Source organism: Chiloscyllium plagiosum, chromosome 23 (assembly GCF_004010195.1).
Source record: "Chiloscyllium plagiosum isolate BGI_BamShark_2017 chromosome 23, ASM401019v2, whole genome shotgun sequence".
NCBI lineage: Eukaryota > Metazoa > Chordata > Chondrichthyes > Orectolobiformes > Hemiscylliidae > Chiloscyllium > Chiloscyllium plagiosum.
In genome coordinates, this window is record NC_057732.1 from 57601553 (window position 1) to 57618769 (window position 17217).

Consider the following 17217-nt stretch of genomic DNA (forward strand, 5'->3'; position numbering starts at 1 on the left):
CATTAGGGCTTCCTGATGAAGGGCTTATGTCTGAAACATCGGTTCTCCTGCTCCTCGCATGCTGCCTGACCTGCTGTGCTTTTCCAGCATCACACTCTCGACTCTGACCTCCAGCATCTGCGGTCCTCACCTCCATGTGGATTTTGAACAGGCCGTCTCTGCTCACAAGGTTGAAGGCCTTCATGAGGTCAATGAAGGTGATATAGAGTGCTTATCTTTGCTCTTTGCATTTTTCTTGTTACTGTCGAAGGGTGAAGATCATGTCGGTTGTGGAGCATTCTGACCTGAAACCACACTGAGACTCAGGATATACCCTTTCAGCGATTGTCTGCTGTCTGTCCAGGACCATGTGGGTGAAGATCTTCCCAACGATGCTAAGCAAAAAGATTTCCCTGTAGTTGTTACAGTCGCTTCTGTCCTCTTTGTTTTAATACAGGGTGACAATTTTGCAGTCTCTCATGTCTTGCGGCACTGCTCTCTCATTCCAGCAATGACGCAGTAGTTTGTGCAGGTGGTTTAGGTGCAGGTTGTGCAGGACGCCCTTTGTGCACTTGATGGCCTCTGGTGGAATGCCATCCAATCCTGGTGCCTTCCCAGTAGGCAGGTTGTCGATTGCTTTACTCAGCTCTTCAGCAGTCGGCAATGCATCCAGTTCCTCTATGACAGGCAGGCATCCCACGGTGTCTAGCATGCTGTCTGAGATGCTGTTTTCTCTGGAGTAGACTTTAGAGTAATGGTCCAGCCACCTCTTCATCTGCTTATCTTTGTCTTTGATAGTCCCACCTGTTAGGGTTTTTAGTGCTGTCTTGCTCTGGGTTGGACCGATGGTTTTCTTGATCCCTTCGTACACTCCACGGATGTTGCCTGTGTCAAATGATGACTGAATGCTTTCGCATTGTTGTAGCCAGTAATCATTTGTACAACTTCTAGCTGTTTTCTGCACCTTTCCTCTTGCTGTCCTTAGTGCTTGCTGTGTTGCCTGGGTGGGGTTGCGTTTGTGCACTCGTAGTGCAACACACTCTGCCTTAATGACAGCAGTGAGCTTACTCGAGCTTGCTTCAAACCAGTCCTGTATTTTGCCCTGTTTCTTTCCAAAGGCCTCTTGTGCAGTGCTGTGGACAGTGTCCCTGAGAGAGTTCCATCTCGGCTGAGCATTTCCTTCTGGCAGGTCTGCAAGGAGCGCATCTTCCGGTGACTTGATGAACTCTGCCGCTTTGTCTGGGTGTTGGGTCTTACTGGCATTGATGTGTTGCTTGCCTGGCGGCTTGGCGTAGTGCATCTTCTTTGGCCGAAGTCTGATCTTGCAGCAAACCAGAGTGATCCATATCGCAGTTGGCACTCTGAAAGGAGAGAGTCATGAGCACATTTCTCAGGTGATGGCATCTGGTGATTATCAGGTCTATCTGGTGCCAGTGTTTGGAGCGGGGATGTTGCCAAGAGACTTTGTGCTGAGCTGTGTTGCTGACACACAATTTGTGGAGCTCGAGCAGTCGTTGCCCATTGTCATTCATACTTCCAACCCCATACTGTCCCAGGCAGCTTGGCCAAGAGTCGTGGTCAGTGGCCACTCTAGCGTTGAAGTTGCCAAGTAGCAGCAACTGTTCCTGACTTGGGATCCCCTGTATTATCATTGAGAGCTGGTCATAGAACCCATCCTTTGTGTCTTGTGCAGAGTGGATGGTTGGGGCATAGACGCTAACAAGGTTGACAGACCCATCGGATGTGTGGAGTCAAAATGAGAAAATCCACTCCGTCCCATTCTCACTACCATCTTCAGCAGTGAATTCTTTATAGCAAAGCCAACACCATACTTTCTGTTCTTGTCTGAGCCCTTCCCCTGCCAGAAGAATGTACTGTCTCTCTCACGTAGTGTTCCTAATTCTGCAAGGCGTGTCTCTTAGAGCATTGCGATGTCCACTTGGAGTCTCAACAGTTCATTGTTGATCACTGCTGTCTTGCATGTGTCGTTGATCTCCTGAAGGTAATCTGAATACCAGTGGTCATAGTCTGTACATTCCAGTATACTAGTCTGAGTGCTGGCTTTTTTATTTGTCTTCTTGTTGTGCTTGGCACAGATTTTACAGTCTGCAGTTCGGGCTACTTGTATCCCTAAGCCCCATGCCCCCAGTGGATTGGGCGGACTGTAGCGGGACAGTGCCTAATTAGCTGGAGGCTGCCCAGCTTGAGGCGGACAGTAGCTGTCCAGTGGGGCGCAATGGCCTCTCCCGCCATCAAAAGCAATCCCTGGCGCCTTGCTCTATGCCAATCGAATGCAGGCTTATAACCATGGACTGCTGCTTTCCGTATTGTGCCGTCACGGTGAGGCGATGCTGGAGTGTCCTCTCTAATGCGCAGGCCTGGGCAAGGTTGTATGGAAGACTGGCAGTTGCCCATGCAGCAGGTTGCCCCTCTCCATGCCACTGATGTTGTCCAAGGGAAAGGCAAGGGCTGATACAGCTTGGCACCAGTGTCATCACAGGAGTTGTCAGAACGAGGTTGAAGATAACGTTGGACTCCAGTTTTGGATTTGTCCTCAGGGTTTGCTCCCAAAGACTTTCCCATGAGTGGGTATGGCTGCAAGGCAGCTGAGGTTTGAAATCAGAGTTCCTCACCATCCGCACCAGTAAGACATATCCCTCCCTCACCATCCCCATCAGTAAAAAGCAACCCCCTCCCTCACAACCACACCGTAAAACCATATCCCTCCCTAACTAACCCTACCCCCCCCCCCCCATACGCCTATACAGTGTATTCAAAAAGGATGGGTACCCAATGAACACAGTCCACTGATTTCTCAGCAGCAAACCCCAAAAAGCCGTCAAAACACGTCCAGAAACTCTAGCCACTCTCCCCTACATCAAAGACATCTCGGAAATGATTGCCAGACTACTGAGACCTCTTAGCATCATGGTAGCCCACAAACCCACCAACACACTAAAACAGCATCTAATGAACTTGAAAGACCCTATACAGACAACAAGCAAAGCTAATGTCATTTATAAAATACCTTGCAAGAACTGTAACAAACACTACATTGGAGAAACAGGCAGAAAACTAGCCACCAGGATACATGAACGTCAACTAGCCGCAAAAAAAAAGACCCACCCTCACTAGTATCCTTAAATACAGATGAGGCAGGCCCTTCCCACCTGCTCCACAATTCAACAACTGGTTCCCTTGAAGAACCTCTGACCACCACTCTGACACCTGACTACCTTGGTTTAGATCACAGTGGTCCTGGAAAAGCACAGCAGGTCAGGCAGCATCCGAGGAGCAGGAAAATCGATGTTTCAGGCAAAAGCCCTTCAGCATCTGCAGTCCTCACTTTTACCTACCTGACTACCTTGACCCACTTACCACCTACTTACCACCCTACCCATCAACAAACATACCACCCTTCCCAGCTCCCATTCTACCCACATAATAGCCTAACCAACTGTCTTTCTAACAACCTGATGTTCTACCCACCTGACACCCTACTCAGCCTTTCAACTTCCCTCACCTACTCTGACACTTACACTCCTACAGTTTAACCACTTAACTATTCACCTCAACAATGCATTGAGAAACTCTTGGACCTTTAAACACATACCAGAATATGGCAGCTAGGCCGTATAAATGAGCTGTGGCTTCTGCACTAATTCTCTTTGATGCTCTCCCCATAGACTCCTGTACTAAGGGGTTCTTCATGATTCTGCACTTAAACTTTGGCTAAAGCAAGTGTATAAGGTGAATGGATAGTTTTCTGTCTGTTGTGCACTGGGCTTCAGATACATCAGGAGATTTGACCATAATGTGTAGTCACACTGATAGACCCTAAACAAGTGTCTGAACTGCATGGTGAAATTTTATTTTACCCTATTCAGCAGGTCACCAGCAGTTCAAGAGATGAGGATTGTTTTGAAGAGGTGGCAAACCTGCTTGAAGAAAAGGACAAAGAAGTATCTGAAATAATCAAAGATATCTATTCTCAGCAAGGAGGTACTGCCAAATATGCATGATTGAAGATGCCTGAACAAAGGCACATTTTGTCAAAAGTTTTTCACCTTGCACTCATCATGATATCTTGTAAGAATACCAGTTCAAAGGGGAAAATCAACATTCTAATGATGCTTTGCCCCTTGAATTGATATCATATGAAATGTCTTGATTAGTACAAGATGAAAAGCTTTGACAAAATATTCTTTTTTCAGCTATCCTTAAGGTCTACACTATCAAGTGATGATTTATGTGCATGATTGGTACAACATATTCTCTTCATTCTTCTCCTGAAATAGGCTGTGGAAAGTATTAAATTTCCATTTGGGTTATCTCTGTTAACCCTTCCTCATCCACACTTTAAACAGTAGGAATCAGCAGACCATTGGGCAGCTAGTGGTGTCATCTTAATTCGAGGTTCATCTTGTCATTAGCTGAAGTCAATACCTGCCCAGTTCCCAGGGAAAATCGCAAGAGAGCGATGAGGAGCAGGCAACCTGGTTGATCTTCTCATCAATGGTATTGAAGCAGATGTAGTTAGCCAGAAGCTTCCCAAGCAGTAACAGAGACTTAGATCCTGAATGCTCTAAGAAAGAACCACAATAATACAAACTATAACATTGAGTCTTCCTGAACCAAAGTCAGTGAAGCGTGACTTCCATAATCCATTTCACGATTCCCACTCCCTGTTCTTCACTTCAAGCTGATTTGGCAAAACATAATTTGGAATCACTGAGTTACAAACTATAATGTTACCAATATAGTTCTATAACTGTACACTCAAGGCTCCTGGAAGCAGACAAGGCCAAAACAGGATAATAGGCAATGACTTCCACATCATCCATGATAAAACTAAGTACATAAATAATATATTTCTGCTGACACTGTCAAATACTAGAGAGTGGAAGTTATTTATTTATTGCAAAAATATACTTGTGTCATAAAAATAAATCTTTATGTACATATACAGTTAATGAAGCCATTCAGATCTATACTCTCTTTACTTACAGAGAACAAATTGGGTGTTGATGTTCACCATTCTCTATATTTACAATCAACCTCTTGGCATTTAGCTGAGGCATCAACAGGGTCAAGTTACTGAGTGGGCCCCTGTTATTCTTTGGCAGAAGGACCTTACACAGTGGTCTTGCCCATTGCGCCTTGGCAGCGGCTGTCCCAAGCTTTAGTGTGTCCCTCAGCACATTGTCCTGGACCTTGAAATGTGCCAGTCTGGTACTGGAGAGTGGGCGATGACCTCAGCAAAAATCAGAACTTTTAGCAGAGGACAGATGCAAATTAGGCCTGGCTTGGGTGGTAGAAAACAAAATACAGTTTAAATAATTCTGACTATTTATTTTGGTTTTTTTTTCTGTAGGTAATAGATCCCAGGAAGATTTGTTGAGAGGACTGCATAGCATTCTCTGTCCGGTGATTAGTACTCTCTTTGTAGGTAAGCCCATAGAGCGGGGTGATTGCCTCATTAATTTAATGTTATACATTTTGTATGATATGCTTGCAGTATGTTACAATCCTGCTTCTACTGACTGTCTTGTAGGTGCATATATTGCTTGCAGTGATAATCAATAATACAAAATAGTAACCTTTATTTTCCATTCTCTTGTATGCACTGAAACAGCTGATTTCCAGGGGAAAGACGGATTGTGAAATGTAAATGTGCATAAAGAAAAAGCTGATAGTGCAGTGCAGTACCAAGAAATACACTGTCAGAGGTGCTGTCTTTTGGATGAAACATTGAACCAAGATTCCATCTGCCAGTTCAGGTGACTCTAAAAGATCCCTGCCACTATTTCAAACAAGAACAAGGGAATTTTCCCTTCTTTTTATTCATTCACAGGGTGAGGGCATCACTGGCCAAGCCAGCATTTATTGCTCATCCCTAATTGCCCAGAGGGCAGTCAAGAATTAACCCTTTGCTGTGGGTCTGGAATCATATGTAGGTAAAGATGGCAGATTTCGTTCCCTAAAAGAACCACATGGGTTTTGCCTGGCTATTTGATTCATGGTTAACATTCAATGAAAAATTCCAGACTTGTAGTGAATTGAAATTCCGCCATCTACTAATGCAGGATTTGAACCCAAGTGCCCAGAATATTAGCTGGTCCCTGGATTATTAGTCCAGTGATAATACAATTAAGCCATTGCCTCCTCATTTATGTGTTTTTTTAATAAAAACAAAGAACTGTAGATGTTGTAAGTCTGAAACAAAAATGGAAAGTGCAACAGTAATTACTCAGCAGGTCTTGCAGCATCTGCAGCAAGAAAAAATAGTGTTAATGTTTCAAGGAACTTTGTCAGAATAGCTGAGAAGAGGTGTTATTTATGTTGATGATGGGGTTGGACGATGGGTGGAGTAGTGGTGTGGGGATTGTTGTGGAGGCTGTTAATGGTGGTGGAGGAGTGAACAGAATACACGGAGATGATGACCAAAGAGAGAGAGAGAGAAAAGGGATAGGCAAACAAAGAGATTTGTGAATAGTAAGGAGAGACGAGGTAGATGGGTAAGTGATTGGGAAGATGTTGTCGGTGTTTGGAGTGTATAATGATTGTAATGATTTCAGCCAGGTGGACCTCATAGATTATGAGTTCTCTGATTGGGGCTATTAATCTGGTCCAATCAGGGAATCCTGGCTGACAGATATAAACAGGAGTGTCAGAGATTCTGTACATTCTGAGAGCTGGCTCTGAGAAAGCTGGCCAGTGTCAGGTACTATGCACACGTAAATAAAGGATTACTTAGTGATGGGATAGCGGCTTCTGTGGAGTTATTTCAATGAGGTATTGGGCATGGAGGAGGAGTGGACCAGGGTGTCCCAGATGATACATTTTCTTGTAGAATTCTGACAAAGGAAGGGAGGGGAATGTATATCTGGTGATGACATCATGTTGGAGGTGATGGAAATGGCACCTTGTGTTCTTTTGATGTGGGGATTGGTGGGGTGGAAAGTGGTAATCAGGGGACCCATTTCATTGTTATCGGAAGGACTGAGGGCAGATGTGCGGGAAATGGGTCAGACACACTGAGGGTCCTTGTCAACTGCAGTAGTGGGAATCATTAGTTGAGGAAAAAGAGTCATTCCTGAGGAACCCGTGGAAGGGAGCATTGTTAGAACAGATGTGATAGTAACAGAGAAACTGGGAGAATGGGTGGAATTACAGAAAGTAGATTCTGAGGATGGGTGGATTTGTCATGGAAGGTGATGGTCAGTCTATCCCCAGAAATGGAAATGGAGATGTTAAAAAGGGAAGGGTGGAGTTAGAAATGAAGTCAAGAGAAGGTGGAGATTGGAAGCAAAATTGATTAATTTTTCCAATTCTGCATGAGAGAGGGAAGCAACACCCATTATGTTATCAATGTATTGGAGAAAGAATTATAGGGAAGGACCCAAGCAGATCTGGAACAAGGAATGTTCCACATAACCCATAAAGAGACAGGCATAACAGGCCCATGTGAATACCTATGCCCATACCTTTGACCTGAAGAAAATAAAAGGAGTTAATGAGGATGAGTTAGGCCAGGGTTAGAAGGGTAATGGTGGGTAGGGACAGTTCAGGCCTTCTCTCAAGGAAGAAGTAGAGAATCCTCAGACCCTGTTGATGGGATTGAATGTGTAGAGTGATTGTGCATTCATGAAGAAGAAGCAGCTGATGTTAGTGAATGGGGAATTTTGAAACATTAGATAAATATAAGTGGGAAGGGACTGAACAAGGGGAGAAAAATTTAATTCAGGTAGGAAGAAATAAGGTCCATGGGGCAGGAACAGACAGAAACAATGTGTCTGCCTGGGCAGTCTTGTTTGCAGATTTTGGAAAGAAGGTAAAAGTAGGATTGGAGGATCATGTTTTGAGAAGCCATGGCAAGAGATCCCCAGATGCAATGAGGTTAGTGACAGTCATTGACACAATAGCTTATTGGTTGATCATGGGTTTATGGTCCAGGGAGATAGAAGGAAGTGGTCGAGAGATAGCACTCAGCCTCCACAGGATAGGGTCTGTTGTCCAGACAATAACAGTATCACCCTTGTTGAGAGGGTTGGATCTGAGAGCACGGACAACAGTAAGTTCAGAGGGAGAATTGGTAGAATGTGTATGGGTAGCAGAGAAATTAAGGTGACTGATGACATGTTGAGAGTTCTCAATGAACAGGTCAAGTGCAGATAAGAAACCAGATGGAGGAGTCCAGGTGGAGGGAGAGTGCTGGAGATGGATATGGAGAGGACTGCTGTCTGAAGAAGGGATTCTGGGTAATCCAAGATGGAGGATAGGAAAAAATTGTGGCTGTAAGATCTGCTCCTTTTTTGAGATATTTTAGGTGTTGGAGGAGATTTCATCGAACTCCAGGAGCAGAAACTACTGTTTTATATGCTGTTGCATTGTTTTGGAACTTTGGGAGAAAAAGATCAAAATAATGCCACTTTAAAAAGGAGGAAGACAGACAAAGGCAATGACCACATGGTCAGAAAAAGAAACCTGCACTGCTGTCTGTCACAGCAGTGAATCTGCACAGTTGCTGCCTTTACTGTTTGAGTTCAAGTATCTCTGGTCATCAGAGTGCGTCTAGGAAAAATTAACGAACAGTGAAATTCTCAGCTGACCTTGGAGGAACCTGTGTGGGAGAGCTCACAGCACAGGAACAGATAAATGCATAGTTATTAAGTGTAACCTTGTTGTATATTTACAATATTGAATAGAATAGGTTTTTTTCTTGATTATATGTTTAGATTAGATTACCTACAGTGTGGAAACAGGCCCTTCAGCCCAACAAGTCCACACCGACCCTCCGAAGAAAATCCCACCACCCCCCCATATTTACCCCTGACTAATCCACCTAACACTACGGGCAATTTAGCATGACCAATTCACCTAACCTGCACATCTTTGGACTGTGGGAGGAAACCGGAGCAAACCCACACAGACATGGGGAGAGTGTGCAAACTCCACACAGACAGTTGCCTGAGGCAGGAATTGTCCCTGCCACTGTGAGGCAACAGTGCTAACCACTGAGCCACCGTGCCACCTGATCTATCTCTTTATTGAGATCTATCTCTTGATTAAATTTTAAAAATATAAACTATAACTATTAAGTTGGTCTGGAGCAGTATTTTTAGAGCAATAAGACAATGCTATTTTCTGGGTCTGTAGATTGTGAAGGAGCAAAGATGACCTGTAGAAGAATGATGTGCTCTTCCTGTCGGATGTGGGAGTTTAGGGAACATTTCCATTTTACTAATGATTATGTCTGCACGAAGTGTGTTTGGTTGTGAATCCTACCATATTGTGCAAGTCAGAGTAGAAATGAAAGAATAGGCAGCGTGAATGCGTGGCTTGAGAGATGGTGCAGGAGGGAGGGATTTTTGGGACATTGGGACTGATTCTGGGGAAGGTGACACAATTACAATTAGACAGTCTACACCTGGACTGGACTGGAACCAATGTTCTTGGGGTGCTATTGCTAATGCTGTTGGGAAGGATTGAAACTAATGTGGCAGGGGGATGGGAACCAAATGAGGAGGTTAGTGGACAGTAAGGAGGTAGTAACTAAAGCCTATAAGGAACTAGATCATGAAGTCAGCGTGACTAAGGGAAAGAGTAGGCAGGGAGGAAATGATGAACACAAAGGGACAGGTGGTCTGAGGTGCATTTGTTTTAATGCAAGAAGTGTAATAGGTAAGGCAGATGAACTAAGGACTTGAGTTAGTAGCTTGAGTTAGTAGCTGGGCATATGATGTTATTGCTATTACTGAGACTTAGTTGAGGGAAAGGCATGATTGGCAACTAAGTATCCCAGAATATAGATGCTTCAGGCGGAATAGAAAGGTAAAAGGGGTGGAAGAGTTGCATTACTGGTCAGAGAGGATATCACAGCTGTGTTGAAGGAGGGCACAATAGAGGACTCAAGCAGTGAGGCAATATGGGCAGAGCTCAAAAATAGGAAGGGTGTGGTAACATTGGTGGCACTGTACTACAGGCCTCCCAACATCAAGTGTGAGATGGAGGAACAAATATGTAAACAGATTATTAGAAGATGAAGAAGGCAACAGATGATGGTGATAGAAGATTTTGTTTTTCCCAACATTGACTGGGATTGGCTGAGGGTAGCTGTGGGTAGTTGTGTGTGGAGTTAGAGGATAAAGGGGAAGCGCAAAATGAATATGTTTTGTCAGTATTCACACTGGAAAAAGGCATTTTTGTCGAGGACAATACTAAGATACAATCTATGAGACTAGATGGGGTTGAGGTTCACAAAGAGGAGGTGTTGTCAATTCTGGAAAGTGTGAAAATAGATAAGACCCCTGGGCCAGATGAAATTTCTTCTTGGATTCTCTGGGGAGCCAGGGAGTTGATTGCAGAGTCTTTAGCTTTGATCTTTATGTCCTCATTGTCTACAGGAATAGTGCCAGAAGACTGGAGGATAGCAAATGTTCCCTTGTTCAAGAAGGGGAGTAGAAACAACCCTGTTAATTGTAGACCAGTGAACCTTACTTCGGTTGCGGGTAAAGTATTGGAAAAGGTTATAAGAGGTAAGATTTATAATCATCAAGAACCGTATTGAGTTCTTTGAGAAGGTGATCAAACAGGTGGATGAGGGTAAAACAGTTGATGAGGTGTATATGGATTTCAGTAAGGCATTTGATAAGGTTATGAAGGCATGGGATTGAGGGTAATTTAGCAGTTTGAATAAGAAATTGGCTGAAAGAAGACAGAGGGTAGTGATTGACGAGCAATGTTCATCCTAGGGTTCAGAAACTAGTGGTATACCGCAAGGATCTGTTTTGGGGCCACCACTGTTTGTCACTTTTACAAGTGACCTGGATGAGGGCATGGAGGGATGGGTTAGTACATTTGCAGATGACACTAAGGTCGGTGGAGTTATGGATAGTGCCGAAGGATGTTGCAGGTTACAGAGGGACATAGATAAGCTGCAGAGCTGGATGGAGAAGTGGCAAATGGAGTTTAATGTGGAAAAGTATGAGGTGATTCAGTTTGGAAAGAGCAACAGGAATTCAGACTACTGGGATAATGGTAGGACTCTTGAAACTGTAGATGAGCAGAGAGATCTTGGTGTCCATGTACATAGATCCCTGAAAGTTGCCACCAGTTTGATAGGGTTGTTAAGATGGCATATGGTGTATTGGCTTTTCTTGGTAGAGAGATTGAGTTTCGGAGCCATGAAGTCATGTTACAGCTATTCAGAACTCTGGTGCGGTTGCACTTGGACATTTGTGTACATTTCTGGTCACCATATTATAGGAAGGATGTGGAAACTTTAGAAAGAGTTCAGAAAAGATTTCCTGGGATGTTGCTTGGTGTGGAGTGAACGTCTTACGAGGAAAGGCTGAGGGACTTGAGACTGTTTTCGTTAGAAGAAGGTTGAGAGGTAACGTAATTGAGACATATAAGATAATCAGAGGTTTAAATAGGGTTCTGGATGTAGGTTTGCTCACTCAGCTGGAAGGTTTGTTTTTAGACGTTTTGTCACCATATTAGATAACATCATCAGGGAGTCTCTGGATGAAGCACTGGTGGCATGGCCCACTTTCTGTTTGTATTTAGGTTTCCTTGGGTTGGTGATGTCATTTCCTGTGGTGACATCATTTCCTGTTCTTTCTCTCAGGGAGTGGTAAATGGGATATAAATCAATGTGCTTGGTGATAGAGTTCCAGTTCGAGATGCCAGCAGAGGTGGTAGCGGCAGGCACGATAGCATCATTTACAATGCCTCTAGACAAATACTTGAATGGGCAGGGAGCAGAAGGATACAAATCCTTAGAAAACAGGAGACAGGTTTAGATAGAGGATCCGGATCGGCACAGGCTTGGAGAGCTGAAGGGCCTGTTCCTGTGCTGTAATTTTCTTTGTTCTATTGCATGGATTGGTTGTAGCAGCAGTTCGAGGCAATACAAAATTTACAGGAGCTAGTGGGTGTGATGAACTGCAGTTATAGGAAGGGAGAAAAACTGCAGATACAGCTGGTAGATGGGTTAATTCCAGGAAAGGTAGGAAAGGAATTCAGGTCATGCAGGAGTCTCCTGTGGCTGTCCCCATCTCAAACAAGTATGCTCTTTTAGAAAATATACGGGGTGATGCACTCTGAGGAGAATGTAGAACGAACAGCCAAGTCTCTGGTACTGAGAATGGCTCTCATTTAATGAGGGTATGTCAGGTTCCAAGTGATCGATTGTGATAGGGGACTGTCTAGTCAGAGGCACAAACAGATGTTTCTGCGGCCGGCAGTGAAAAATCAGAATGGTGTGTTGCACGACTGGTGCCAGAATCAAGGATATCTCAGAGAGGATGGAGAATGTTCTCAACAGGGAGTGGGACTAGCAGGAGGTTGTAGTACATATTGGAACTAACGGCCTGGGAAAGAAAAAGGATGAGATTCTGAAGGGAGAATATAGAAAGTTAGGCGTCCTCGAGGCTAGTAATATCTGTATTACTCCCGATGCTACGAGCTAGTGAGGGTAGGAATAGGAGGATAGACAGATGAATGTGTGTCTGAGAACCTGGTGCAGGGGAGAAGGGTTCACATTTTTGGATAATTGGAATCTCTTCTGGGTTAGAAGTTACCCTGTACAAGAAGGATGGATTGCACTTGAATTGGAAGAGGACTATTAAACTGGTAGGGAGATTTGCTAGAGCTACTCAGGAGGAATTAAACTAGTAAGGTGGGGGAGTGATACCCAGAGAAATAGTGAACAAAGAGATCAATCTGAGACTGGTACAGTTGGGAAAAGGAGTGAGTCAAACAGTCAGGGCAGGCAGAAATAAAGCTGAGAACAAGGTAGGACTGATTATTAAACTGCATTTTTCTCAATGCTAGAGGTCTAACAGGAATAGCAGAAGAACTCAGGGCATGGTTTGGAACATGGGACTAAGATGTCATAGCAATTACAGAGACATGGCTCATAGAAGGACAGGATCGACAGCTTAATGTTCCAGGAAACAAATGCTATAGGAAGGATAGAAAATGGGGCAAGAGAGGAGACGGAGTGGCGTTTTTGATAAGGCATAGCATTATGGCTGTACTTAGTGAGGATTTTCCTGGGAATACATCCAGGGAAGTTATTTAACATAGAACATAGAACAATACAGCACAATACAGGCCCTTTGGCCCTTGTATCCTACTCTAAGATCAACTGAATCTACCATACACTACATTTTTTTATCATCCATCTGCCTATCCAAGAGTCGCTTAAGTGTCTCTAATGTATCTGACTCTACTACCACTGCTGGCAGTGCAATCCATGCACCCACTACACTTTGTATAAATAACCTACCTCTGACAACTCCCCCAAACCTTCCTCCAAACACCTTAAAATTATGCCCCTCATGATAGCCATTTCCACTGTGGGAAAGAGTCTCTGGCTATCCACTCTGTCTGTGGCTCTCATCATCTTGTACACCTCTATCAAGTCACCTGTCATCCTTCATTGCTCCAGTGAGAAAACCCCTAGATCCCTCAACCTTCCTTCAAAGACATGCCCTCCAAACTAGGCAGCATCCTGGTAAATCTCCTCTGCACCTTCTCTCAAGCTTCCACATCCTTTCTATAATGAGGCAACCAGAACTGAACACAATATTCCAAGTGTGGTCGAACCAGGGCTTTATAGAGCTGCAGCATAACTCACAACTGTGAAACTCAATTTCCCTGATAATGAAAGCCAACAAGCCATACGTCTTCTTAACAAATTTATCAACTGGGTGGCAGGTTTGAGGGATCTGTGGCCATGGATGCCAAGATCCTCTGTTCCTGCACACTTCCAAGAATTCTGTCTTTAACCCTGTAATCTGCATTCAAATTCAACCTTCCAAAATGAATCACTTCACACTTTTCCAGGTTGAACCCCATCTGCCACTTCTCAATCCAGCTCTGCAAATGTCCCCTTGCAACCTACAACAGCCCTCCACATGATCCACCACTCCACCAACCTTCATGTATTCAGCAAACTTACTAACCCACTTTTCCCCTTCCTCATCTGAGTCATTTATAAAAATCACAAAGAGGAGAGGTCCCAGAACAGATCCCTGCGGAGCACCACTAGTCACCAGGCTCCATGCTGAATACTGTATCCAGACAGCTAAATTTCCCTGTATTCCAAGTCTTCTTACTTTCTGAATGAACCTACCATGGATAACCTTTATCAAACACCTTGCAAAAATTCATGTACACCACAACCACTGCTGTACCTTCAGCAATGTGTTTTGTCACATCCTCAAAGAATTCTACAAGACTTGGGAGGCATGACCTGCCCCTCACATAGCCATGCTGATTAATTCGAATCAAGCTATGCTTTTTGAACCAATCATAAATCCTGTCTCTCAGAATCCTCTCCAATAATTTGCCCACCACTGATGTAAGACTGACTGGTCTGTAATTCCCAGGATTGACCCAATTCCCTTTTTTGACCAAGGAGTAACATTTGTCACCCTCTGAACATCTAGTACTACTCCAGTGAACAGTGAGGATGGAAAGATCATCACCAAAGGCACAGCAATCTCTTACCTCGCATCTAGTAGTAACTTTGGGTGTATCCATTCTGGTCCAGACGACGTATACAATATAGAACATAGAACATTACAGCGCAGTACAGGCTCTTCATGTTGCGCTGACATGAGAAACCAATCTGAAGCCCATATAACCTACACTACTCCATTTTCATCTATTAGTCTATCCAATGGCAATTTAAATGTCCTTAAAGTTGACGAGTCTACTACTGTTGCAGGCAGGCCGTTCCACACCCCTACTACTCTCTGAGTAAAGAAGCTACCTCTGACAACTCTCCAATATCTATCACCCCTCAATTTTAAGCTATGTCCCCTTGTGCTAGCCATCACTATCCGAGGAAAAAGGCTCTCACTGTCCACACTACCTAATCCTCTGAATCCTCTGTGTCTCAATTAAGTCGCCTCTCAACCTTCTTCTCTCTAACGAAAACAGCCTCAAGTCTCTCAGCCTTTCCTCAGAAGACCTTCCCTCCATACCAGGCAACATCCTAGGAAATCTCCTCTGAACTCTTTCCAAAGTTTCCACATCCTTCCTATAATGTAATGACCAGAAATGTATGCAATACTCCAAGTGCGGTCGCACCAGAGTTTTGTACAACTACAGCATGACCTCATAGATCCGATCCTCAATCCTTCTACCAATAAAAGCTAACACACTGTATGTCTTCTTAACAACCCTATCAACCTGAATGGCAACTTTCAGGGGTCTATGTACATGGACACCGAGATCTCTCTGTTCATCTACACTACCAAGAATCTTACCATTAACCCTCTTTATTCCTGTTGCTCCTTCCAAAGTGAATCACCTCACACTTTTCTGCATTAAACTCCATTTACCACCTCTCAGTGCAGCTCCGCAGCTTACCTATGTCCCTCTGTAATCTGCAACATCCTTTGGCACTCTCCACAACTCTACCGACATTAGTATCATTCTTCTAAGCCTTCGTCCAAGTCATTTATAAAAGTGACAAATAACAGTGGCCCCAAAACACATCCTTGAGATACACCACTAGTAACCCAGCTCCAGGATGAACATTTCCCATCAACCACCACCCTCTGTCTTCTTTCAACTAGCCAATTCCTTATCCAAACCACTAAATCACCCTCAATCCCATGCTTCCATATTTTGTGCAATAGCCTACCATGGGGAACCTTATCAAATGTCTTATTGAAATCTATATACACCATATCAACTGCTTTACCCTCATCCACCTGTTTGGTCCACGTTCTCAAAGAACTCAATACGATTTGTGAGGCATGATCTACCCTTCACAAATTCTGGATTAGTGGTGCTGGAAGAGCACAGCAGTTCAAGCAGCATCCGAGGAGCAGTAAAATCGACGTTTCGGGCAAAAGCCCTTCATCAGGAATACCACCATGTTGACTATCCCTAATCAACATTTTCCTTTATAGATGATTCTAAATCCTGTCTCTTATAACCTTTTCCAACACTTTATCCACAACTGAAGTAAGGCTCATAAGTCTATAATTTCCAGAGTTGTCTCTACTCCTTGAACAAGAGCACATTTGCTATCCTCCAGTCTTCTGGCACTATTCCTGTAATCAATGACGACATAAAGATTAAAGCCAAAGCTCTGCAATCTCTTCCCTGGCTTCCAAGAATCCTAGGAAACATCTCATCCAGGGGACTTAACTATTTTCACACTTGCCAGAATTCCTAACAGCTCCTCCTTATGAACCTCAATCCCATCTATTTTATAGCCTGTATCTGAGTAGTCTCCTCAACAACATTATCTTTTTCTAGTGTGAATACTGATGAAAAATATTCAATTCGCACTTCCCCTATCTCTTCTGACTCCATGCACAATTTCTCACTCCTATCCTTGATTGGCTCGAAGTCACTCTTTTATCCCTAATATCCCTATAGAAAGCTTAAGGGTTTTCAAAGAAAGAACAAAGAAAATTTACAGTCCAAGAACAGGCCCTTCAGCCCTCCAAGCCTGAGCCAAGCAAATCCACTGTCTAAACCTATCGCCTAATTTCTAAGCATTTGTATCTCTTTGCTCCCCACCTACGCATGCATCTGTCCAGACACACCTTAAATGAATCTACCATGCCTGCCTCTACTACCTCTGCTGGCAACGCATACCAGGCACCTACCACCCTCTGTGTGAAGTGCTTGCCACATGTATCCCCCTTAAACCTTTTACCTCTCACCTTGAATGCGTGACCTCTCGTTATTGAATCCCTCACACTGAGAAAAAGCTTATCTCTGTCCACCCTGTCTATAAACTTCATTAAAAATCACACAACACCAGGTTATAGACTAACAGGTTTAATTGGAAGCACACTAGCTTTCGGAGCGACACTCCTTCATCAGGTGATTGTGGAGGGCTCGATCGTAACACAGAATTTATAGCAAAAATTTGCAGTGTGATGTAACTGAAATTATACATTGAAGAATTGATTGTCTGTTAAGCCTTTCATCTGTTAGAAGTGATAGTTTCACTTCTTTCATGTGTAAATCACAAAACCTTTTTTTTAAAAGTTGCATTCTCGGGTTAGCTGTATTCTAACAGATGAAAGGCTTAACAGAAAATCAATTCTTCAATGTATAATTTCAGTTACATCACACTGCAAACTTTTGCTATAAATTCTGTGTTACGACCGAGCCCACCACAATCACTCCGAAAGCTAGTGTGCTTCGAATTAAACCTGTTGGACTATAACCTGGTGTTGTGTGATTTTTAAC

At 43.7% G+C, this 17217-nt stretch overlaps 1 protein-coding gene across 2 annotated transcripts in view; it reads left to right on the top strand.

Annotated features, from left to right (window-relative positions):
- The window catches only part of LOC122561890, a 255316-nt gene that overhangs the window by 63032 nt on the left and 175067 nt on the right, over window positions 1-17217 (top strand). For both annotated transcript variants that reach the window (XM_043714223.1, XM_043714224.1), the window contains exons 7-8: window positions 3867-3981; window positions 5354-5428. In XM_043714223.1, coding sequence (XP_043570158.1) covers window positions 3867-3981; window positions 5354-5428 — 190 coding nt within the window. The remainder of the gene's footprint in view (window positions 1-3866; window positions 3982-5353; window positions 5429-17217) is intronic.